Below are 25,931 nucleotides of genomic sequence, written 5' to 3' on the forward strand. Positions count from 1 at the left end.
TCAACAGAAAGGGTCAAAAACCCACATTCCAAAAGCCTGGAACATGTTCCAAAGGTGTACTTCTCTTTTTGTCCATCTACTGGGCTCTTGGTTTAAAAGAGTTTATTATTTATCTTCATTTAACTGACTGGCTCTTGTGATTTTTCTTGTCACGTAGATACTGCTGAGTACTGACAGCACTCAGAAGAAAACAGCCCAGGTTCTACAAATCACTAAAGCTTTTAGTACAAAGAAGGAAATAATTCTGCATGTTTGTTCTCCAGACCCACCTTAGGTCCCACATGCTAGTAAGCTACCAGGAAGGTCAAGGGGGCTTTCTTTTTCTGACTTGTATTTTAAGTTTTTTAAGTGTGTGTTATTTTTCTGCATTAAAAAAAAATAGATGCTTTGAAACAGAGTTCTGCTAATGCAGAGTTTAATCACGACATGATTTCAAAAGCATTCTAAGGAATATGCTTAATGAAAGAAAATATTTCAAAATTCTCAGGACTACTGTAAGAGATTTCCACTTCCATTTACAAGCTATTACTTTTTTATAACACTGCTCGATAATCATGCTTTCAAAACTTTCTCTTATGCACAACATACCAACCATGAATTAAGCTCATACATCTCCACAGAAGTTAACAGTTGTCTACCAGTGCTACAGAACTGGACTTCTGCACCCGTTACGTGCATAGAGTCTGAAGTAAAACAGTACATATTCTTGGGTTCTTCTCTAAAATATCACCAATGATGGCACAGTCAGTAACAGTACATACACACTGTTCTCCGTATGTGCATTCTATAATTGCTTCTTACCTTAACATGCTTAATAACATTAATGTCTCTACAGTTCCCAGTAGCTGTTCTATTTCTATAAGTTCCAGGCTATTTTTCTTCTTCTTTGCTCTCTTAAGTGGTTTGGTTTCACCATTGCAAAGTCTAGTAGCTGACCCCAGAGATGGAAAGGCATCACATTCTATCGTGAGAACAAGCTCTAAATACTCAATTTCCAGAACTATAGCAACTAAGCATTATATGTCTGCTCCTCTGAACAGAGTGAAAAACCCAAGCTCAGCATCTTGCCAGCAATAAGAAAAGTAACTAAAGGACAGCTTGCTTGTCAAAACCAGAGGAATAAAGGAAAAAAAAACAGGAAAGAGGCTAACAAAAAGTCAAAGACTTAATCTGCCTTTAGAAATAAGGCATTTATGTTCTAATGGAAGTGTCAGACTACCTATACCCACAGAACTATCTGAAGTATATCTTCAGCAACCTGTCCAAATGCTCAGCATATTGCTCAGGTATTCTAGGACTTTCTCTCCGGCTGCTAAGCATTTCCAGACTACACTCAGCTTCACAACAGAAGCCAGCTGGGGTTACCTGACTAGGGATCAGTATCCCAAGTCCTGCAGTTCCTCTCCCACCATCACCTTTTGGTAAGCTGGTGCTAACTTCAAGTGGAAAAGGATGATGTAATTGTGATATTGGCCATTTCAAAGATGCAGCAATTTATGTCCACCGCGTGTCTTCAAAAGGCTCTAGTTTTGGAACATACACAATGAAGCATAGCTCTTGTCTTAACTTCAGCATCACTGTTGGCCATTACAAGAGCCTCTCATGTTAACCTCACTGAAGATAAGAGTTCTATCCCTAGCCTGGTGACACAAACAACATTTGATGGGATACAATTCTACTGCTGATTCTGCAACCTTTGACAGCAGTCTTCACAGAATTTCAGGATTAGAAAAAGAGCACTTTCACAAACATCAGCGCAGAGCTCAGCTCTGAGCTGCACATCAAAATGAGATCTCCCCTCACCACGCAGAGGTCAGTGTTTGATGACTTCAGTCACCACCCCTCATAGCATGGCCAAAACCGTCACTTCAGCAAAGAGATTCTTCATTTTGAAGCAGATTCTGTTGGCCTGAGATGCAAGGCTCCACATGATGGTTGTGAAACAGTTTCCAGCTCTCCTGGTCTAATAGGGCATCCTAATTCTGCACCAAGTGAAAAACACGTTGCATCTCTGCATGCATCTGAACAAAGACTAGTTTAAGGTGTGCTTCAGAAGGTCCCCAGTGACCACCAATTTGCAACTGTATCTTCCATGAAGCTGGGACACAGCTGGGGTCATGTACATCTAGAATCAGCAGATGACTGGAATGCAGAATGATTTGGGTAGCCTTGAGACAGAATTTCTATTTTACGTTAAATTTGCATCACAGAAAACTATAGCAGTGTATTTTCTTTACACTTTCTGCAGTTTTTATGCTCATTTAGTGATAATTTTAGGAAGTACAATATCTTATGAAATAACTGCAAAAAATGGAGAACATTTTTCCTGTTAGGCACTGAGTTTGCCTGTAATACTCAATACGAAACTGCTTTGAAAATTGAAAATATCTGACATTTTAGAGGATAACAGCTTTTGTAATGGTGCAGAAAGAGACAATCCAAATATAAAATAAATGGCGTAAGTGGAACTAGAAATAGTTTCAAAGAGTGAAGAAGATACGCATTATAAAAATACCAGAGTTAAAACAGACCATAGCCTGTATGTATATCTGTGCTCATAGTCGACAGCTATGCTAGGCTGAAGCTCTCTAGTGGCCAATCCAATGCAATTCAAAGGCCGCTGCACCAAGCTCTCTCTCTCTCAGGCTTGGAGGTGACTCCCTCAAAGCTTGCTACTCGTAAGTAGGCAAAAGAGAAAAACAAAGCTTGAGAACCTGCAAAATGGCCTGCTGCTGCCAGCATTCTTGAGTATTTATTGTCAAGAAGGCTCTTGAGGCTGCTGTGCAGTGCTGAGGAAGAGCAGGAAAGTGTTTGCAGAAGCATGTTTTTCCATAAGGTCTGCATGCCTGTTTACAATCTTTAGAAGGTCCCTCAACATCTCCCACTCCTACAGATCACAGCAAGGCTTTCCTCAATGTTTACAATACCTTGTCAAGTGAGTTCCCAGTTCATGGTCAGTCACAATTGCGTCTATTCCCTGTGCTGCTTCTCAGCCTTAAGAAATCCTCTATCCATCCTTAAGCCCGCTGCTTGTAACCTTTCTCAACAGTGCCAAGAGATCTTCAAACACGTCCTCTTGTGTTTCTCTCTTCACCACTTAGACTTGTCAGCAGCAGGGTGGTTGCTAAGGATGCTATCCTTGAGGGTACGCTGTTGGCTTTTTGCTGAGGCAAGAGACGTAGCAAACTATTACCATTCTTTGTTTGGTTTCCATGGCATCAAAGAACCTTTTTCTTTGCAGTTCTGAAACACCAGGCTATTGCCTCTAGAGAAATCTGGTCTTCAATGAGGCAAGAGCATGGCATTTCAGGCCATGGAAGAATAGCTCGCTTCCTTCTGCACAGGGCCCCAGGAGAAGACCCTCTGCCTCACTGCCACTTAGTGTTCAGATGGTAAATGCAGGGCTTGGATTATATTTGTAACACATAGCCTTTTAAGATTGCTTCATGTGGCTCAGCATGTGCCTGGTAGATTTTGTGAGTCATGAGAAGCAGAGATGTGCAAGACAAATACTAGACCCACACTTCAGAGCTTACCTCTTCCCTTGCTGGACATTTTTCTGCCTGGTAGATGAGAAAGAAGCAAAATGTCACATCTATGAAGGCCAGATAAGCCTGGTTTTGAAGCTGCTCACCCTGTTCCTTGTAAGGGCACAACAGAAACACAAGACTACCTACATTGGTCACGAGTAACAAAGTATTTCAGCCTTTCAACATCAGGTGATGAATAGAAACACTGTTTGAAGTATTTATTCTTGCTATCTAACCAAGCCTCTTCCTCCAGTGTGCTGAAAGTTTCAGCACTTTCACATTCCATGAAGTTCCCTGCACTGAATCATGTTTCCCTTGCCAGAAATGCACCCTGCCCATCATAATACAGGCACAGGCAATTCCAGGAGTCTATTACACCTGGAGGTGTGACAAAACTTGGCCATGATTCTAGTAAAGGCATCATATATATACTAAAGCAATGGTTCATCGCAAACACTTCAGGATCACTCTAACAAGCAGGAAGAGAGGAGAGACCTCTTTGCTGACCCATGTGGGCAAACAAAGATTTGTACAGTCTTATTTAAACATTTGCATAGATATCCTGTCTAAGCACCAGCATTTGAACAAGAGATGGGATCAGTCTGCTGGACTTACAACAGTAAGAGATGCTACCAGTAACAGAACAGCCTTGCCCCAGCCTTGACCAAAGCCATGCTTACGGCAGTTCAGAAGCTAACTAGTACAAGGAACGTGCACACTAATCTTCTAAACTATAGACTTAATTTCTATAGGAGACACATGCAAAATATCTGCATGTTTCCACGAGTGAACATCTCCCACAGATCACCCCATGGACAGATACAGGTCATTTCAGTACACTTTGCCACTGCCTACATGGGATGGAATAATTCACACACACACAAAAATCTACCTTGGGGACTAAAGAAGATGTAATTAAGTAATTAAGTAATTAGGTAATTACGTAATTAAGTGGTAATTAAGGTGAAAGAATTCAGGCCTGATCTGCAAACACTGTACAGGGAGTCACATTTTTCTTTTTCTAAGATCCTTTCCTGTCCTGAAAGCCAAAGTAAAGAACATGCCAATTCTTCACCCTTAAAACAATTTAGGGAAGTCCTTCTTCCAATTAATTTTCAGCTATAAACTCAGAGACAAGTCATTCTCCAACACAACCATCATGACCCAACACCATTATCTGCCCTTGATGCCAGAAAATTACAACAGCTCTAAGACAAAAGTCAGGATTCAGTGTTATAAAGAGTAGCAAATAAATGGAACTAAAATACAAAGGGAAAACAGTGCCATGGGGAAGACAAAGCCACCGCCTAGAAAAAATTTTTTTATCATAAAAAGGAGAGTAGAACATTCAGATTTGCCCTAGCTTGTCAATTTGGAGTTTCAAGAAGACTGACTTTCTAGTCTCATTACTTTTTTTTTTTCCTTTTGTCTTATTCCAATTAGTTTAACTTTCTTTTGGATCTACAAAGAAGACATTTGCCTTACTCAGTACAGCAAAAGAGGAAATATTTCTCAAGCCCACATACAAAAACGCAACCTATTTCTTCTTCTTTTCCAACTGCAATTAGTTTTCAAACTTATAAAAGGGTAAAAATAGGTTGTTCTTGGTGATTTTTTTTTTCCTTGTTCTGTAGTTTCCAAACATACTGAGATTTCCATTCAATATAGATTCTTCCCCACTTTCAGGGGCGTCTGACCCAAAGAAAGACTACCTGGTAGGAGTTCATATCAGTCCAAAATACTAAATTGTTCAAAGTACAATTCACAGCAGCAGCAAGACTCCAAATCTCACAAAATATATCTCATTTGGAACATCCTCAAAAAAATGTACTTGAGGGCTCTCAACACAGAAAAAGTTACTTTTAAAAATCACTGGTTTTGCTTTTTTAATTTACTTTTTATGCAGTAAGATTTTGATAATGCTTCACCTTTTAGTAGCCGGAGCCTCCTTACAGCATTTTTGGATCTGTGCAACCTAAGGAGCAATAATCCTCTGTGCTATTTGCCCTTAACTGATACAAACACAAAGAGATGGGAAGTTGGTAAATTTTATATTTACAATAGAGCAGTCACCTACATGCAGTTTCACATGAGTGCAGTAAAGATCTAAAGTAAGAATAGATAAGTCCTGATGGAGATGGCTGGGGAAGGGCAAAGTAGAAATTTATTGAGGGCGTCTTGGAACAAGCTTTGTTTATCTTTTGCACAAGTACAGATAAGGGTGTTTCTGCTTAAGACAGAAGGAAAGTGTGCTAAATCAAGCACTGTCTATAATGAAATGAAACCAAAAAAGAATCGGAAAATAAAAGCAACTTAATAGAAACGTAATAAGAAAATAATCCTCAGGCCTCCCGAAAGAGAGGAGTTCCAAAGCTTTTGATCCTCAATCTTGAATATGCTTTACTATGAGACAGAACAATTTAATTATACCAAATTTTAAAAAATATTTATAATAAAAAATAAACCCTACCATAGAAACAGATGCATCTTCAGAGGATTTATGGTAGAGAGTGGAGATCTTTTCAGCTCGCATAAGGTATTCCGCAGTCTTCCTTTTCACTGCTTCTCGACGAGTTGGACTTGATTCACCTCAAAGGAAAAAAATAAAGTTATTTTTTCTACACAGAGAGAGGTGCTAAGTAATCAAAGCACATGACTGCTTTGATTCTACCTTTTTGATTTACTTTGGGTTATCAATAATCAACACTACAAATACGCATCTCATAAAATGCAAGTACTATGATATCAGAGATCTGCCAAAAATAAATAAATAGATAAAAATTAAACATTGTAATAGACAAAGGTAAGTAAAAATCCCTACTTAATTTTTCTGTGATCTGGCATATGTTCCTATTGTAACTTGAACTGAAACAAATTGCCAGTCTGAACACTGTACTCCCAAAATCTCAATCACAGAAAACAAGATAAGAGCTTACATAGAAACAGTAGAGAATTTTTTGGAGTTGTTTTCTCCCCCCTATGTTTCTAACATAGGATTCCTTAAGTATAAAGGGAATACAGAAATGCTATCAATAGTCAAATTACAACATGAGAGACGTCAAGAACTCCTGCTCACAACGTTCTGATGCTTGCTGCTCCTTTACTGTTGGCTTGGGGTGACACAGTAAGAAAGGAAAAACTACTTATATCAACTATTTCAACTTCTAGATGGCTGAATATTCATTGTGTTATGCCTAGTCTATCCAAACTCTTGCAAGAGGTGATATTGCTGTGGTACTGCACAAAATCTATGTTCACTCTAAATCCTTATGTTCAGGCACACTTATCACAAGCAGTGTATTGCTATAAGAGATTCAATTTTTAACAACAACAACAACAAATTAACTACCAACCAAATAGAAGAAGACTGCACACTGTAACTACTATAGCAGAAAAATGAAAATACTGTGGCTACTGAAATACTGAAATGGCTGTCCTGGAAGTTCTCAGAGTAACAGCAGAAATTTTATTTGGCCATGACAGTTGCTTCCAGCCATAACTGATACTGTCCAAGACTTGCATAAACACAGCCTTGGCTACGGAAGGCTTCAGAATCACCAGGTGCAAGTCAGCACCTTTCACCAACCGATCCTCAAACGGGGCAAGGAACTGCAAGGTTATCTAACAGCTGCTCAAGATAAAAGACAAGGCAAGGAACAGGAGAGGTAATAAATTAAACATGCAAACACCAAACCCTGAAAACAGCAGATAGCAGAGAATAACAAAGACCAGAACTCATAAGAAAGAGATCAATGGGCCATTTGACATGCCCACCAAGCGTAACCTTGAAGAAGTTCAACCAGAAACTTGGTGACTGATAAGAAAGGAACCAGATTATTGTGGGTTATTAAGAACACGTCTCATAAAAAAGAGCAAAATTATTACAGGATGTCTGAGGGAGACCAAGGAAGACCTTACTAAGTAAATGCTTGCACACAAACCTTAATATGGAATGTTTTATAGGAAGGATTGTGGGAAGGTTTAAGACTCATCGCAAGATGTTTAGGGTCAGGATTAAAGCTAAGGGACAAGGTAGGGTCCAGGGGACAGGTGTGAGAAAATAGGGATGGGAATTACATTAGTTGATTGCGTGTAAGTAGGCTGCCAATCAGCACAACTGTCTGACTGAGATCCTGTACCTGACCATCATTCTTTGTCTTACCTTCTTGTTCAACTCTATTCTTCCTCATCTTCTGCATGCGTGTGCTCATTGCTCTCTGTGCATAGGATGCAATACCAACCTTCACACGAGACCAGGAGACAAGTTGTCTGAGGGTCAGACAATGGGCATGGGCCCAGCTACCAGAGAAACCTGCCCAGTGAGCCTTTCCCAGAACAGCAGTAGTTCAAAAAAAAAAAAAAAAAATTGAGCTGTACACTTTGTCTGTGGTTATGTAGGTGCCTACAAAGGCAATGTTCTCTGCCTGTGCCCATCTGTTTGTGGACAGCTGTGTGCATATAGAGTATGCAGTCACATGCACAAGCCTCTCAGAAATTTGCAGCACAACTGGCAGGACCCAAAGGACCCAAAGCTGCCTACGCTGATCTCCAGCAGGTCAGGGCAGCAGGAGTCATTCTGATCCTTCCGTTGGACAGACCTGGTTAGCTTTAGCATCTGACTCCTTAATAAAGAAGGATGAGAAGGTTGTCTGACTGCTTATATTTCTCAAAATGTTTTCAAGATGGAAGAGAAAAATGAAAAGCTAAGTAGTAGGTTTCTTTAGAAAGTTCATTGAAAATTTCTCTACTATAGAAGCTCTGAGTTATTTTCCCTCTGCCCCATACAAGAAGAAATGAATCACAGAACGGTTCAGCTTGGAAGGGACCTTAAAAAGTCTACCCAGTTTCAATTCTCCTGCAACGGATAGGGTCACCTCTCACTAGACTGGGTTGCCCAAGGCCCCATCCAATCTGGCTCTGAACATCTCCGGTGATGGGACATCCACAGCTTCTTTGGGCAATCTGTTCCAGTGCCTCGCCACCCTCCAAGTAAAGAACCTCCTCTTTATATCTCATCCGAATGTTTCCTCTTTGAGTTGAAAGACATTACTCCTTGTCATTTGTTCCTCATCTTCCCCACAGGTACTGAAAGGTTGCTATAAGGTCACCCCAGTGCCTTCTCTTCCCCAGTATGAACAATCACAGATCTCAGCCTGACTCCATAGGAGAGGTGCTCCAGCCCTCTGATCATCTTCATGGCCTCCTCTGGACCAACTTTAACAGTTCCATGTGCTGGGGGCCACAGAACTGAATGCTGTACTCCAGATGGAATCATTGCTCTTGCTTTAAATAATCCTTTGACTAAGAGAGCGAACAAGGCAGAGGGGTCTTTATCACATTGTTTTTGTACTACCATTCATTTTGACCCTGTTAAATTAAAGATTTCCCCTCACTTTTATATCGTGACTACCAACTACCTAAATGCGCAGAACTGCCACACAGACTCTATCAAGAACAGAGCAGAAGAGACTTACGTTCTACTCCAAGCTCTGCTGAAAGCGATCCATTGTAACTATTATTATCTATCTCCCAGCAGGGCGGAAAAGTGATTGTTAACTCCTTGGATAGAGATACAGAGCGTTTCTCCATAAATATCTTGGACTGCATGTGGTTTAGGAGGAAGCCGGACAGTCAGAAATTCAGCACGCTTCTAGGTTACAATGTTATGGATATGCACAAATTTCTGAGTTAACTCCTCTCATTCTAAAGAGAGAGCAAACTCAGCTCCAGCTCCTCTTAGATCAGTCTCCACTGGGAAGTACTCTTCTGGTGAAATTCCCTTAGACAAGACTACCAGTATTATTCTCATCTAGAAGAAAAAATAAAACTCAATTGTTTGAGCTTGGGTTTGGCTGGAGCAGCATGGAATAGATGCGTGGGGTTTTGTTTGCTTTTAAATAAATGTGTTGCAACTTCTTGAAATATGACCAATACTTCTGAGTTCATCTTTAATCTTAGAGCACCATAAAACTTTGTTACGATCACTGGTGACTGTCAACATTCTCAAAGGCACACAAAAGTGGTAGTTGCTCAGGGAAGACAAATCATCCGCACGGCAACATTAAACTCTTCAGCCAGCATTTTCTTCAAACAAACTGGTAGAAAACTGCTAGGCTAGTGTCTAAGGCTATCATAAAAGTCAAGCTTACTGCTTAATTGTTAGTTATGTGTATTTAGTTTGGATGTTTATTGCCTTTTTTCAATGCTTCAGTAATTTTACAGTAATTAACGCAAACAAGATAGGCTGTCCCCTTAGAGCTGTCTTTGTTCTCCCTACTTTCACAAGACATTAATTTCAGTTTTCCTTCTAGTTTTCCTTCCTGAGTAATTTGTTAAAAAACATTTACGAACTGTTCAGTCATTAAAATCTTCAGCCATTACAGAGGGTGCAGATTCACAAACTCAACAAGTCCTTGTATCTTATTCACGATCAAGAACATTATCGGTTCCATCCCTAGGAATCCTGTAATAAGGTGCATGTTTGAGTGGGAGTTGGAGAATTGGATTTACAGGAATAGGATTTTTATTTATACTTGTTTAACATAGCAAATGAAAAGGAGAAAAAGAAAAGCCACATTCCAATGCCATTTCCCATTTAGCCAGTCAGTACTTCGTGGAAATCTGTAAAGAAATAGAGGATACGAATTCTAAAAGAGTAGAGAAAATATTACTTTAAAAGTCTTAACACAGCGTGATGAGTAATAATAAAAATCTCATTAAACTAAAAATAATCTTTACCATTTGTGACAAATTTCAAGTTATTGAATGCTTCACTTAAATTAAATAAAGCATTAGAACACAATGCAAGAAAAAATCTGTCCCTGATAGATGCTTCAGCTGTGAGAGAGACTATGCATATTCTTCCAAAATGGTAATATTGCATTTTGTTATAATATTTTTTAAAGTGAAACAAATGTGTGTTCTTCAAAGGATTGACGCATTTATTTCTAGTGAAGATCTTTTGATTTTAACACTGCGTGAACACACTGAGTTCCTATTTCCATTCTGCGGTGAGCCTGCAATAATCTAAAGAGGTACCTCTCTTTAATTACAATTTGTAACTTGAAAGGCGTTTTTCTTTAAATGGCAGCAAACAGGAAATGTTTAAACTGTGTCAAAGCCTTTGATGAATCTTTACAACTGCTCATAAAAGATCATCCTGCTTAAAATAATATTGATTTTTCATTTATTTTCCTAGATACTAGAAGATTTATGTTTCATCTGATCAGGATCAAAGCTTTTCCCCGCTCCTGATCACTGGGATTAAATCAGCAATGTCATTTTGCATGTTTAAAAACTACATCGCTAAAGCAAAATATAAAGTGTAGCGATGCTGATCACAGAGACCTGCATAAAAACCCCCTCAAGATTCCTCATCTCTCCCCTCTCTCTCCCTCTGCATTTGCTACGGAGCAGCTGTGCCTCACACAGATTCACATGAATGAAAATATTAAGGCGAGAAACCACCCACTTAGTTTATTTTCCATATGACTTTCCTGTAATTATTTTGTAAACTGTTCACACAACAATATATAAAAACATCTGCAAAAACAGGTAATTAATGTGTCAAGCCAAACTAATGCATTTTTTATGGTGTCCATGCTTCGTCAACTGTAATTATAACTCTTTTTAAGCAAATGATGATGTGTTTGTTGCAATGTGCAAGTGGTTATTTCAGATGCTCTGTTTACTATTACTGCAAACAGAATATAAAAACTCTACAGCTACTTTGTTGCACGCATAAGCCTTCATCTACACAAGCGCGAGCAGGCTGCTCCCTCATTTTCCAAAGGCTTCGCCTATTTCAAAGAAATAAAAATATCTTAAAATGAAAATTGGCTTTGGAAAGGCTGACCGGGCCACCCGCTGACCAAACTAACAGTAGCCAGGACATTAGGACAGCAGCCAACGAATTAAAATTTGTTCTTTAATTTTTATTTCTAAGGACAGCTCAGCTATAATATGTTTACAAAAACAGACGTTCCTAACAACATTCAAATGATCTTGAGGGTTTGATAAAGGAAGACCACAAATACCAGAATAATCGTGCCACCAAGTTCATCTGTGACTTGCAGGCTTGTTTTCCTGTAGACCATCGATCTGAATGCAAAATACAGAGAAGCAGTATTTCCACCGAATATGCACCCTGCGGTAGCATCTGGGAAGCTAGCAATATTGCAAGCAGCTTTCTTGCTCAGAAGAGTACGTACCTATGAATGATTGGCTAATTTAATGGTGAAGTGTTGGGTGTTCAGGTGAGCTAGCTGTTTTTCCTCAGGTACCAGATCTTCTATGATATTATCATGTAGGTAAATGTCTTATGCCCAGGTGTCAGGAAAAAAAGCTATGGAGAGGGCGTTGTACCTCGTAAATACAAAGTGAAAGATAAAAATATCTGGCAGATATCCAGAGGTGGTGGATTCCCCTTCCCTGGAGACATCCACGGGCACGCTGGGGGGCTCTGAGCACCTGACTGAGCTGCAGTTGTCCCTGTTCCTTGGAGGGGAGTTGGACTGGATGGCCTTTAAAGGTGCATTTCAACTCAAATGATTCTATGATTAGGAACATGGAGAAATCCGTCCCTTTTTCCCCCCAGATAATCTAGGGTACTAACAGAGCACATTATGGATGCACAGAAGTGCCTCCAAACTTGCTCTGGTCCTTAACTAGTCTTCTCCACAGATCCAGGATGGATGCTTATCTTACAGGACGGTAATAAACAAAAACAGCACTGCACGTTACTTGCGATTAACGTATACTAAATCACACACCTACTAAACCACAGTATGTATAACCCACCTGGGAATTCCAGATACTCCTTCCGTCACGTCTGACCTCCTCCAAAGCACTCCCCACCCCAATCAGTGCATTCCCTAACTAACCAGCTGCTTCAACAGGACGTGCATATTTCCACAGAAGAGGTAAAAAGTTAGCATCACTTGTCCCTTTGTAACCTCCATATTCCAAATCTTCCTGCTTTTTTCCTCAGACTTACTAAAAATACATGTGGGCTGCCTTTGTTTAAGAGGGTATCAGAAGCGATTTGCTCCAGGAAGGAATGTCCTCTTGCAGGCTACAAGGAACTTGTGGGAGACTGCCTGTTGTGCTAACCCCAAACTCCATGTACTTAACAATTTAAACGGTAAAACTTTCTCTAAATACTGAAATCTTCAATGAAACGTTTATAATTGCCAAATCTAATAGCTATAATACCATTTTTTATTTTTAAAAGTTTCTTTATCTTCTTCACAGTCTTCCTGCACATATCACCCAGCTGGATCGCTGAATTTTTCAAAGAATTGCTCTCTATAAAAATGCAAGGGAGTAAGCCTTAAAAGATTTATTTCTTCTCACAATGAAAAGAGGTTTAGCAGCACCTTCCTTATTAGTGGGTAGCCCAGCTGTTATTTTTGCCTAATTGGTTCAAGAGGACCTCTGTTCTTCTTAGGGCAAACACTTCTTACATCATGTGAAGCCGACTCCTTTGTCCATATTAGCCAAACAAAAGCTCAGGCACACTGTAAGTGACAATGCAAGTCATAATCCAGCACAGATTTGTGACCACTTTGGACACACTTTTGTAACCCCAACATTTATTTCAGGAACGGGAAGAGCTGCAGATTTAGGAACAAGTCTCCAAACTTCCACAGGAGAGTGGGTAACCTTTAATTTTCAAACAATTACTTAAGTGAAATGTGGCAGGTGCTGGAGTAGATGGACACCTCAGCATCAAGGAAAGACGCTATAGATTTTAGCAGCAGGTGGCAATTCGGATTTGCAAAATAAGCCCACAGGCTCCTCATCTCCAGTATGCTATATATTAAATTCATGGTGATTAACTTTGGGTGGTGGCTAAATTCCACTGCTGAAAAAGAAGCAGTAAATATTAAAAAATAAATAAAACCAAAGTTAAGCCTATTATGGTAAAAACAGTTTGAAGTGATTTTTTTCCTCCTAAAAGAGGTTAGGATGTACCATATTTCTCAGGCTTATTCTTTCTCCCTTCCTGAAGGCACAGGACAGTACTCTATTGTCCTTTAAAACCTCACAAGCTAAAGGACAACTGCGTGACAGGGAGTGAACGCATTAGAATTCTTCTTCCAGTTCTCTGGTATGCTCTGTATATTTTGTACATTTTCTTTATTGGACATTGCTTGAGACACTTACAGATCTTCACTCCGTGCAAGGTTACCAATTCCATTTGCTGTCATGAATGTAAGGTTACAAGCCAGTGGTGTGATTATTTAGGTAAATACTTCTCTGGAAAGAAAATACTGGCATATGTGCAAAAGTTAAGATTACACAGAATAATGATGTGGACAAAATGTGTTTGAATGACCAGTCACCAGGTGACAGTAACACTCAGCATCATAAAAAAGTAACTTTCCAGCAATGCTAACCAACAAGCGTCTGTTTATTCATACAACCTCACGTTAAACACACAAGATGGTAGCTTTCCTCACGCATGTGTGACTAACTGGAAAAAAAGCTATAAGGAATGGTCATGCAGTGCTACAGGGGAGAAAAGATTAATTTCCCATCCATCTGCTAAAACTTTCAGTCTTCGGCTGCAAGGCATTTCACCAAAGTAAGACCTCACAACATGAGAAATAACCTTGAACGTTTTCCTGTGGAACTACATAAGAATAAGGAAAATAAACCCACGACTGCTGTAAGACAGAAGGATAAGCTATGGCATCCTAGCACAGATGGGGAAACAAAATGGTGACAGCAGCAGCTCCTCCAACACATGGACCACAGAAATAGGAAAGCACTCCGAAAGCCACAACAGTGAAAGAATTTACACAGATCACCACCGTGAAAGAAAAGATTTGCAAACTTCTCTATGCTCTTCTTTCTTAGCTAAAAGAATTGGTCCTTAAATTCACATACATGGCCTGAGGCATTTAATTCTGCAGTCCGAGACTTCAGTTAGTTTTCTCACCTGGCCAAAAGTACTGTCGCCTAGGTCAGTCTGATCTGTTTACATAGCGCTGGAAGAAGCATGGCAACCACTAGAGGTCTTCTGATAGGAGGTGAAAAACACAAAGCAGAAGCAGAAGATTAACACACATAGCTGCAGCTAAGTGCTGGCTAAGGACAGCCCAGACAAAAGGCTGTGCAGGCAGGAAGAGGTGTCTGTCAGAGGCTGGGCTCGATCAGCAACCTGATGAGGAACTGCCATGAGGACACCTAGCCACACATTTATTCACTCCATTACAATCAAATGCTATGGGACCGCATTCAGTGTCACCTCCGCAACATGCCCTACACATTGGCTTCGTTAGCACCACAATTTACCCACATGTGTATTGCATGGGTACCAACCTGCAGAAGGTAAACCCGAGGTCTTTCTCAGCATTTTGGGCAGAGAACTATTGAAGTTTAAAATGGAACTTTGCCTTGAGTATACCTTCACATAGCTGAATCTGGTTGTATTTACATACTAGACTTCACCATACTTTACTAGCAGATGCCATATTTTACTGCTTAGCCGTGATGGTGTGTCTAAACCCAGTATGTGTGCATATGCAATGACTTCATTCAGGGTGATCTATCCAACATCTGCCCTGCAGTTACAAATCCTGTAGCACTAATCTGCTCTGAAGCTCTATATGGTCTGCAATAGGCTTGGAAGTCAGCACATTTCGGTTATGAACAGCTCATGGCCCATATTAGCAAGAATTTCAGCATCACTGAAAGCACACTGGAATTAGATGACTTTTTTTAAGCAAACCACAATATTTTCAATATTCCTTCTTAATTCAGCTGCTTATCAGCAGACAGGTACTGCTACAAACAACTAGCCTGTTTTAGAACAGAACCTGTGATGTCAAAAGGTTGCACTTTATACTGTTGCTTAGAAAGCCAAAGCCAAATGGCCCTATAGCATCCTCCCAGTCTACTAGGATATAATGGCTTTTCAGTTCCTTTGGAAGAACCTGGGGCAGGAAGTTCCTGTCAGGTTCCAAGCTCAGTGAAAGTTACAACAAGGAATAAGGTGACAGTCACGACGTACCATCTGAGCACAGAGGTCTGAGATCGGCTGGGAGAAAATCCCAGTTCTGCCAGTAACGCTGCCATTAACCTTCCCTGGCAGAGTCCAGCACAACTCTTTCCCCACAGACATCATCATCTCACAGCCCAAGGTGTCCTGATGGGTGGTAACCTCCAGGGCTCTGTCTTGCAAAAATTAATTGCTCCTCATCTCTTCAACAGGATCTCAAATATATAACATTAGCATAAATAGTCCTGCAATTGGAATGCAAGGATCCTCATTTGCATTTGCCTGATGCCAACAAACTCACCCTGAGCCTCTTAGAAAACAGGTCTATTGTTTCCTCAAAGACACTGCTCTCATCTGGCACAGTCACTGCGTACCTCAAAAACTGCGTAGAGATCTTCACTCTCAACAAGAAATACTACTCATAAGACTCTACAAGTTAAAGGAATATAACATAGCTACTGCTTTGTAACAGAAGGCAGCTTCCTAAGTATTATTCAACAAACAAGCAAAGGTTCTTTTTAATCTGGAAGCCAGAAGCATGTTCATGGAACAGCCACAGCTTTTCTCCTCTTTTCACAAAGCACTGTCTTTCTGGCATTCTGTCAGTCATGCTCCTGTTTGCATTCCTGGCTCCATCACAAGTTCAGATCATAGCCCATCATAATCCCAGTAATTAGAAACAAGTCGGTTTGTTTTCAGTATATCCAGAAATATCACCTAGTTGTCTAAAGTATTCCCAGTATTTCACTGTATATGCATTTCTGGGTTAAAAGTCAAAGTCATTGTATCAAGGTTCCAGTAATTTGTGTAATTTCTGTTCCAGCTCTGTTTACTGGATAAACATGAAAATAGCACAGAGCAGTGAGAAATCGACATTCACAGTCTGCTTTCAAAGACACCAACAGCTTATCTACAAGCTGTAGATAACCAGCACAGAACACGAGTACCTGGGAAACATACTTGTGGCTGCAAAGCTGACTTACGTACCACGCACTTCACGTAACGAGGTCCATACTGCCTAGCTGAACCAGGCCCCTACAATAAATAAATATTAATTGTCCTTAGCCATAGCCGCTACACACAAGAACACAAACACCCCAGGTCCACGACAAAGCAAATGGATCATACACCTTCAGATGTTAATATGTAACCAAGAGCCTCATATGTAACAGTCTAGGAATGGACACGTTTGTTTTCTAAGCCACAGCGAACAGAGTTTGTACTTTTCTACACAATACAACCGTATTGCTGTGGCTGCTCTTGCTCCATCACGTGTTTGAAGTGATTGAAATGCAGCAACATGCAACAGCATTAACGATGTTTTTACAGCCAAGATCCATAATGGATACAACTGGAGAATGGTTGGAGTCGAAGAAAGAGGAGCACTTCACACCAGAAGGAGCAGGACTCCCTTCTTTACTCCCAAAATCCTTTTCCATAATTTCAGCCGCCAATCAATTTTTTTCCTAACATAAATTATGTTCTGCATCGAAGTCAGGAAAGCACTAACTTTGTATAAAGCACAGCTGACTTCCAGCCTAGAAGTCGGTGGCTTGCAATCGATTAGTGCATTTTTTCCATCACTGGGCCTGAAGCAACGCATTGACCTCAAAGTGCTCTGACATGCTAACAAAACAAATGAGCAGCTACAACTGTGAACCAAAGTTTCTATCAATTCATGTATTTATTTTCTGGTATAGTTAAAGAGTATGAAAATTTGATTTTCTCAAGAAAGTCAGGAGTGCGACACTCACTCCCAACCTGAATTTCTGAAGGTCTCAGTTTCTGGAGAAGTGCTCAACCAGCCTACAAAACCTTTACAGACCTGCTCTGTGAAAGTGCCACAATCCTGCACACAGCAGAACCCAGAAAACACAAAAGGGGATCAGAATCTGTGTATAAGGAAAAACAAAATGATGGCAGTCATTCCCTCTGCGTGAATGTGAGGGAGCTCTGGTAGCAATGAAATGGGAAGTTACAAGAAGTGCAGGTAGTTCAGGGGCAGCAGAGCCCTCAGACTGCCATTCCAGGAATTTGTTCTCCTTCCCACTGGCAAATATGTTTTGCATTGAACGCGTATATGGAGCAGAACCAGGCCCAAAACATTTGTAGGGCAGATGTCCAGAGACCAAGTTACACTACAGCCTCTCAGAGCATACACTGCCTTCATTTCTCATGTGGCACACATCCAGTCTTGCAACAGGACTCTAAAACAGGACATGGAAAGATTCTGTACTAAAAGTCCACAAGAGACTAGCAGATGAAAATACATATACAGCACGCACAGTATAAGTAACAGCACTATGCTTCTGAGAGTATAGATATTGAAAATGAACTCAAGATGGACACTTCTTTGGCGTAAGCCTGTGCAATACCTCGTCTCACCCAGCAGCAGTGCACCAACTCAGAGAGCTGAGGTCATCGGGAGCGTGACAGACGAGCTGCCCCAGCTGCCTTTATGGAAGCCTGCTACTCCAAACTAAACAATAAGTCCGTAAACTCACAGTAATAAACTTACTCATAACGTGATTTTGAAGAGGTAGACTTAAGAAGTAAGAACTTCTTGTGCCAAGCCTAAAGGAGCGGCTGGCAACAGAGAGATCTTTATCTTTTAGATATGCCTAATCACTGTATGGAGGCATTTCACTTCCACAGCAATTCTCAGAGAAGTTTCCAACACAAGGGATGGATGATGGTTCTTTTTTCCTCCGGTACGTTAGTTACATTTTCTAATTATAAATGTCAATTTCTATTTCCTTGGTGCCACCATGTGGCAAAAGCACGTACTGCCATTTTACATGCTAAATCTTCCAGTTCATTCTAAAGAAAGGCAGCATTTGCAATGTCTGTATCAAAAGGTACAGTCACTTTAGATTGGTGTGTAAGTATATATGAATGCTATGTTTCACTTTCAGAAAACACATAGGCTAATTTAGACAAAAAAAGGACAAAAATATTAAATGGCAAAAGACAAAAGGTATTTGGCAACAGCTGCACTGCCCTCATCTTTGAAACAGGCACATTATTATCCACACAAAATACATAACCAGAAGTGTTTAAGTTGCTGAAATGACAGAGATAAGGGGTTTTTTTATTGCAGCATACAGTGAATATTCATAAAATCAGCATTAAACATACCACCCTCAAATTAAATGTACAAGAGCTAACTCCTGGATTGGGTTTTTCTGTATCAGTTTTTGTGTGTGTGTGTGTGTGTGTGTGTGTGTGTGTGTGTGTTGGGTTTTTTAAACTGTCTTCATAGATACTTAAAAAACACACTTTTTTAGGAAAGGCATTATAGAAGACATCAGAGTCGCCTTGCCAGATCGCAGAAGCTCAGAAGAGAGCACAAGATGAGCTGGATTCATGCAAATTGAAGCTAAGTGCCCAGCACAGGATGACCATCATCTTCCCTTCCATCTCCACCATTATGCAGAGTGACACAGAGAAAGGAGAAAGATGAGATGACTACCTAGAACCAGTCTGTACACATTTCTACTCCCAAGGGAAAGCATTTTGATTACACAGACAAGCCACGACAAGCAGCAAAGCAGCAGCCCTACTGACACCACTGGGACAGCAAAGTACAGAGGTGGATTCACTTTTGCCAAAAAGTTAACTGACATTTTATGCAAAGTGCACACCTCTAGCCTTCATCATTAACTTACCCATTATTTTTTGCTAGCCCCCGTTAAAGCAGCTCAGTAGGTTAAGTTCCATTCCTACAATCGTTCACAGGGCTTAGACCACTGCTGAGCTCTGTACCGAGATGCAGAGCAGGCTTCTACTTGTACATGCTTTGGTACATTAGCATTTAAGTTCAGCTCTGCAGCAGCTGAACGTTCATGTGCTGTATGCTGTTAAACAATGCCACAGTTCTAATCTCACTCATTTGATCTGTGTCAAACAGAAGCACAATACACAGACCTTGAATTCACTCCAGGAAACAACAGATCTCTTCCTGTGGTCATTTTATGCTATTGTTGGACAAAATGCAAATACATGAGGTTATCTCTCTAGATTCTCAAGAACTAGAGATGGAAAGGGATAAAACTGTTCCTTGACTGACAGGGTGGAAGGAGACTCTACAGAAGTTTACATGGAGTTGCACTTCATCAGTTAACAATGGCTTTTGCAGATGCACTGATGCATCAAAGTCTCCTGAAAAAACTCCTGTTCTCCTCCAGCAGCATAAGCACGTAAAATTTTATGCATCTTACAGATAGAAAAAGGAGAACAGATAAATGAAAGAAGCAAGAGGCTGTGAGCCAAGAATACTTCTAATCCTGTTGTGATTGAAAAGTTAACCTGAGTCTGCCTCTCCCCATGCGTAAAATGGGGATAATTAATCCTCACTTAACCATGTAAATTAAATAATGTTTCAACAGTGCTGCAAGTGCCACATATTAATTAATGCCTAGGTAATAAAAAGGAAAGAGACAAAAGTGGAGCACTTTGCTACTTACCTGCAAGTCAGAGGTTGTGCTGCAATTTTGAATAAGAGGTATTTGGCACTTGGAAGATTAGACCCTAACTTATTACTCAAGTCTTAAAGAGAAAGATTTCTCTCTGTCTCGCAAGCACAACAGCTATCAAGCAGATGAAAGCCAGGCACACATTGTTCTGCATTTCATATCACCTCTTTGCAACACAATAAGCAGATGTAACTAAGGAAATGCCATAATCAAATACCCATAACCAAAGGTAAAACAAACAATATGGGAAGATCCATACCTTGAACACCTTCCAGAAGTAAATCAACACCCTTTCTATAAAAGCTGAAGGCAGTTTCATAGTCTTCTTCTTCCTCCTTTTTCAAGGCCAGCTTTATCAACTCGCCTGCTTTCTCCAAGTAGTCTTGTTTGCCAGGCTTGGGTTTTAAGCTTCCAGAAAACAGACCATGGCTCTCCCTCTCTCCTTCAGGTTTGCTCCACTCCTGCTCAGATGCCACAGTGCTTTGTATTGGGGGCTCAGAAGTAAGGCAAAGGCCAACAGCTCTACTGGGAGAACTGTGGTTGGATGCCATTCCATCATCTAATTCAGCAAGAGAGTCTACATCAACTGTCAGAGAGATCAGGTCACTGTCACTGGAGAAGCCTGAAAGCATAAGACAGACATTTGTTACTCTACATTAGGAACATTACTCTACATTAGGAACATACAGGAACATTCAAAATTCTTTATCACATCCAAATATTTTAGCTTTCTTTTCACCTTTCCAACTTCCAAAGACTTTGAGCACAAAAACTCTCCAACTTAAAAATGGTTTTTGAGTAACCAGAGAACTGTGTTTTTTAAAAAGTTACCTACAAATTCTGCAGAGCAATTCTTCTTCATTTTAATACCGGGAATGAAGAGACAAACATCTAACACCCAACTTTAACCTTCAAAGCCTGTTCACTGCTGGGCCCCAGGAAACTAAACCTCCCCGTGTGATCGCTGTTGCAAGATCTCTCTATATACTATTTTAAATCAGTGAGATGAAACATCCCAAGATTATTCAATTAGGACTTCGAATTCACAGTTTGTCAGCTTCTGCATCATGCAGCGCTCTAATTCGTGACTACCATATATACTATTTCTCTATTGTTAAGATGTGGAAAAAATGGATTAGCTTATACCTCTTTCACTGGAATTTCACAGCTAGCACATTTTATTTTACATTTGCCATGAGCATACACACTTACTTCAAACTGACCTTCAGTAATTTCAAACTACATAAACCTTGAAGAGTTATTTGGGAATAAGTGGCAAAGATATTTTACATGTACACCAATCTGTATGAATCATCATCCACATAAGGTGTCCATCCATAATTACGACTTTTTAGTAATTCAAAGTCCACAAAAGTAATTGAAACAACTTCAGAGCTCACCTCCACATTCCGACTGGCTTGTAAGCGTCACATCATCGAGTCCACTCAAGTCTTTCCGAACTGAAAAAGACAATAATAACAATGGTTCTGATACCCTTTTGCATGACAGATTAGATGTTCATGTGTCATCAAAAATGAAAGATACGACCCTGCTGCAGGTACAAGTACGCAATGCGAAACTGCTCTCGAACTGGCTATCAGAGATACCCATTTGGTAGTACACCATTAAAAATGACAGCAAAATTAGACTTGCCATTTCTAGTCATTGCCAAGGTTAAAATCAGAACACAGGCATTTGCTTAGGATGGCTAACTCAAACCTCAGCACTTCAACTCAACCAATTTCAACAGCAGTAGGACTTTAATCCCTATCTCACACCGTTCTGATGATTTGCAGTTAACAAGACTTACAACAGAAGAGTCTTCAAAGCTGGGACCTACATCTACACGCTAAGAAAAAAATGCCAGGTTTCTGTCTCAAAAAATGTCATTCCAGAATAGTACTCTGCATGAGACATATGGAGTGAGCGATGAATTTGGCAGTGCCACCTGGATATCACATAGCAGTTTGTTTTATCACCTTGGCACATGTACCCACTGAAGCAATAAAACAAGCAAGAAGGTCAAGGCATTTAGCTGTTTGTACATGCAACAAAAGTAAATTTTGAGCTAAAACCGGCTGTCTTGTTTTCTTCTGTATTATCAACAGAGTCAAGAGTTTAGGCACATTATCAGGAAAAGGATTCTGACTTCTTCAAAAAGTAGGAGTAGCAGCAAGGAGGTGACTCAAAGGCACCTAGCTCAAACTTTCATTTTGTTTTTGCAACTCTAGAGCTTGGGGAGGGGGGAGGGAGGGGCAGGGGGGAGAGTGGGGTTCACAATTTATGGAAGAGTAGAGAGAAAGCGCACGTTTGCTAAGCACTGTAGAAATGTTGCTTCTCCAGAGCTAGCAGTTCATTTAACTTGAGAGGAAAAAAGACAGGAAGAAGAACAGATTACCAGTCATTGCTTGGTCTAAAATCAAGCCATGATGTTATTCAGTGACACAAGACTACTGGAGAATACGGGAGTACACAGGTGCACTGAAGACATTGCTCCGGATCTTTTCAGGGGAGGAAAATAAAGCAGTGTTCACGCTGAGAAGAAAACTGTAGTTTCATGAACACATAAAGAAGGCAACCTCACAACAGACCAGTCGGAGGAAAACAGAAGATTCATTAGGAGATGAGTGATTAGGTATCATCTGCCCAAGTTGATAACAACAAATTTAAATTAGGATGTCTGTGACTAAATTTATGAAATAACATTCAGAGGCATCAAATGATTTTCTTCGGTGAAAAAAAAATCACAAGCTCAGGAGTCTGTGCATGCAAGCAGAGCTGACTGATGGACAAAGGGTACAGACAGAGTGAACGGAAAAGCTGCGGTTTTCACAGAATCACAGAATGGCTTGGGTTGAAAGAGACCCTTGAAGGCCATCCAGTTCCAAACCCCCACCATAAACAGGGACCTCCAACCCCCCACTGGACCACATTGTTCAAAGCCCCATCCAACACCCTGAATACCTCCAGTGACAGAGCATCCACAGGCTCTCTGGGCAAGCTATTCCAACACCTCATCATGCCACGAGTAAAGAATTTCCTCCTAGTATCTAATCTAAACCCTCTATTAGCTTAAAACCATTACCCCTTGTCCTATCACTACCAGACCATGTTTTCTGGGAAGGGTGCGCTGTTCTCCCAGACTACATGAATCAGGACACATCTACACAGCATATTTCAAACAGAGCTTCCCCTTCCTATGATGCAAACAAAATGACATCTCTTCTGCTCCTGCAGACGACTTGACCAGAAGCTGTATGAACACAGCTGGCATAGCACAGAGCCTGAGACAATAAACTTTGCTTAGGGGCATGGTATAAAGCCCAGGTCCATCACCATACGTATCACAGTCATAGGGCTTCCAAGCAGCATGAAGGGTAGGAAAAGTCTGAACTGCATCTGCTTATTTCTGGAAAGAAAACATGAACATGGTAAAACCAGAAGGAATTAAAAAAAAAAAAAAGATGATTTTCCAAGGGGATTTATCTAAAGAATGTGGCAATTGGTATAGAAAAAAAATTGGAGAGGGGGTTCGACAGATGAACATTATCCCACATATCCAGAGACGAAGATGAGTGACTGTCATCAGTCACTATGACGAGTGACTTTCTAGACAAGACTAGAAAGTACTGTGATGCTCTGAGATCTGCCCTCTTGAAGAGCACAGAGATCCTTGTAGGAGCATTTAAAGCATGAACTGTCAAACTGTTAAAGAACCAGAGTATTTATTGCTCATTCTGGTTCAAAAAAAAAAACAAAAAAAAAGCCCTATCATCAGTTTGCTTCTTCTACCATTAACGTGCATGCATTCTGCAGAGTGAACTTTGACTCAAAAGAACAGGCAAAACTGAGAAAACACAACAGACCCGTATGAGCAAACAACAACTTCTGCTAAGCAAACACAAGCCCCTTCTCAGTAGGACAGTCTGGAGGAACAGTGCTCATGGGAAGGCTGTGTCAGCCCACAAAAACAAACAGAGAACTAACTAGTCCCAGTAAGCTATGATAATCAGACCTAGAAGAATTATATGCACGCAAGCAGAGCACGCACTCAGAGCCGAGTATTGCCACTGCCATCTAGAGGCTTTAAAGGCAGCTGTTATTTTCTCTCCCAAATCCCATTCGCCAACATTTGGTTTCAAACTTAAGTAAGTATGAGTCGCAAGACATTAGTATACTTCATATATTAAGTATACCTGTATTATAACAGATATACTTAAATTTTAAAGTAATAATATATAATTACATGCTGATACTCTCTTTAACAAATCCTATTTGCCAACACTAGGTTTCAAACACAAGAAACTGCGAGCATAATTTTTAAGTATATTTTCTGGATTCTACTGAGCAGTTAAGGCCTGGTGGCATCCAGGCCACAAATAGCTGAGTAAGAACCCTCTGAAATGAATGCAGCAGTTCAAATCTTAGACATATTTTTCATGCTCTGGGCAAACTCAAAGTTACTTTTGTATTTATTGAACAATCTCAAAATGATTTTAAAGTTCCCTGTAAATTTTTACCACCAGAGATTTAAGACACAATTCATCATGAATGCTACCAGAGCGTTTACCCAACCTTTTGGAATCAGGAAGGATTGCATACATTTACACCAGAGAGGTCAGTTCCCACTGATACCTAAAGAAGTTCTTTTTGAACAACAGAGCACCAGGACTTCTAAAGTGGACTGGACAAACTCCCAGAAAACGTCCTGTTAGAAGCAAACTTCCAGCAGAGCAGACAGAGTTCTGCTGAGCCCAGCTTCTTTTTTTTTTTTTTAAATCCCAGTTCCAACTTATCTGTAAATCAAGCAAACAGAAACTAGATACCAATGTGCAAATGCAGCACTTGTCATTTACATGCTGTTTTAAAAGAAATCACGGTATAAGGCCACACAACAGAAGGAAGCAAACCTTCAGAGCTGCAGTCAGACAGGTTGTCAGTCAGGGAGTCAGACAAAGGCTCAACAGGACCAATCAGTTCAGATCCATCATGTACCTCTCCACCCTGAAAAGAGGGAAAGAAATTATTTAGTTGCTGTGCTCTATGGAAAGTCTCATTATATAGCAGTGATATTCAAAATTAACTTTTCTAACCAGTAAACGTTCCACTACCTTTCAGTTAATGCACTTAATTGAACTACACATACCTGCAAAATTAGCTTGAGGTTTAATCCTAGTATCATTCTAACCTATTCAACAACTGTGTAAAACAGCTAGTAAGATTTCTCACAGATTTCAACAGGCATAACCCTGTAACATGATGGAAAGCACAGCAATGACAGCGTAGTAGCAAAGTCCAATGCTGCAGCAAGTGAGGATATGTTCAAATGCAGCAACCATGGACATAGAAACAAAGGAAAGAAGCTTCTTGCCTACAGAAGGCCTCACGTACACAGGGATCTCCAGTAAGATACCCTTGCCTCCACTGCCAACCCTTAAAGGAGATCTGGAAAGGGGTGGATCCTTGCTCTACCCCTTGCAGTCACCCAGGTGCACTGCATGTACCTGAACTCCCCTGGGTTGGCCCTGCCTTCCTACCAGGTGCTCAATCACTGCTTCAAGCCCTGATTTACCATTTCCACTACAAATGGGTGACAGTAATCCTGACCAAATCCCTCTAGCTAGACTCCATGTATTGCACAACATAAGATTAGGAAAAATCTTATTCTCTGAAAGAGTGTTCAGGCAGTGGCACAGGCTGCCCAGGGAGGTGGTGGAGTCACCACCCCTGGAGGTGTTCAAGAAACACTCAGATGTTGTACTAAGGAACACAGTTTAGTGGGGAAGTATTGGTGGCAGGTAGACAGTTGGACCTAATGATCTTGGAAGTCTTCTCCAACCTTGGGGATGGTATGATTCTATGAAAATTCAAAATGCACTTACTCTAAAGGACCAAAGCAAAACAAGGATTTTTGCTCAG

At 40.4% G+C, this 25,931-nt stretch overlaps 1 protein-coding gene across 6 annotated transcripts in view; it reads right to left on the bottom strand.

Annotated features, from left to right (window-relative positions):
* RPS6KC1 (ribosomal protein S6 kinase C1) overlaps positions 1 to 25,931 on the bottom strand; it is an 89,086-nt gene that overhangs the window by 41,329 nt on the left and 21,826 nt on the right. For all 6 annotated transcript variants that reach the window (XM_046939648.1, XM_046939647.1, XM_025148969.3 and 3 more), the window contains 4 exons: positions 24,923 to 25,016; positions 21,413 to 21,472; positions 20,272 to 20,634; positions 6,001 to 6,119 (listed from right to left, as the gene is read on the bottom strand). In XM_046939648.1, coding sequence (XP_046795604.1) covers positions 6,001 to 6,119; positions 20,272 to 20,563 — 411 coding nt within the window. In that variant the 5' untranslated portion in view covers positions 20,564 to 20,634; positions 21,413 to 21,472; positions 24,923 to 25,016. The remainder of the gene's footprint in view (positions 1 to 6,000; positions 6,120 to 20,271; positions 20,635 to 21,412; positions 21,473 to 24,922; positions 25,017 to 25,931) is intronic.

Source organism: Gallus gallus, chromosome 3, assembly GCF_016699485.2.
Source record: "Gallus gallus isolate bGalGal1 chromosome 3, bGalGal1.mat.broiler.GRCg7b, whole genome shotgun sequence".
NCBI classification, from domain to species: Eukaryota; Metazoa; Chordata; class Aves; order Galliformes; family Phasianidae; genus Gallus; species Gallus gallus.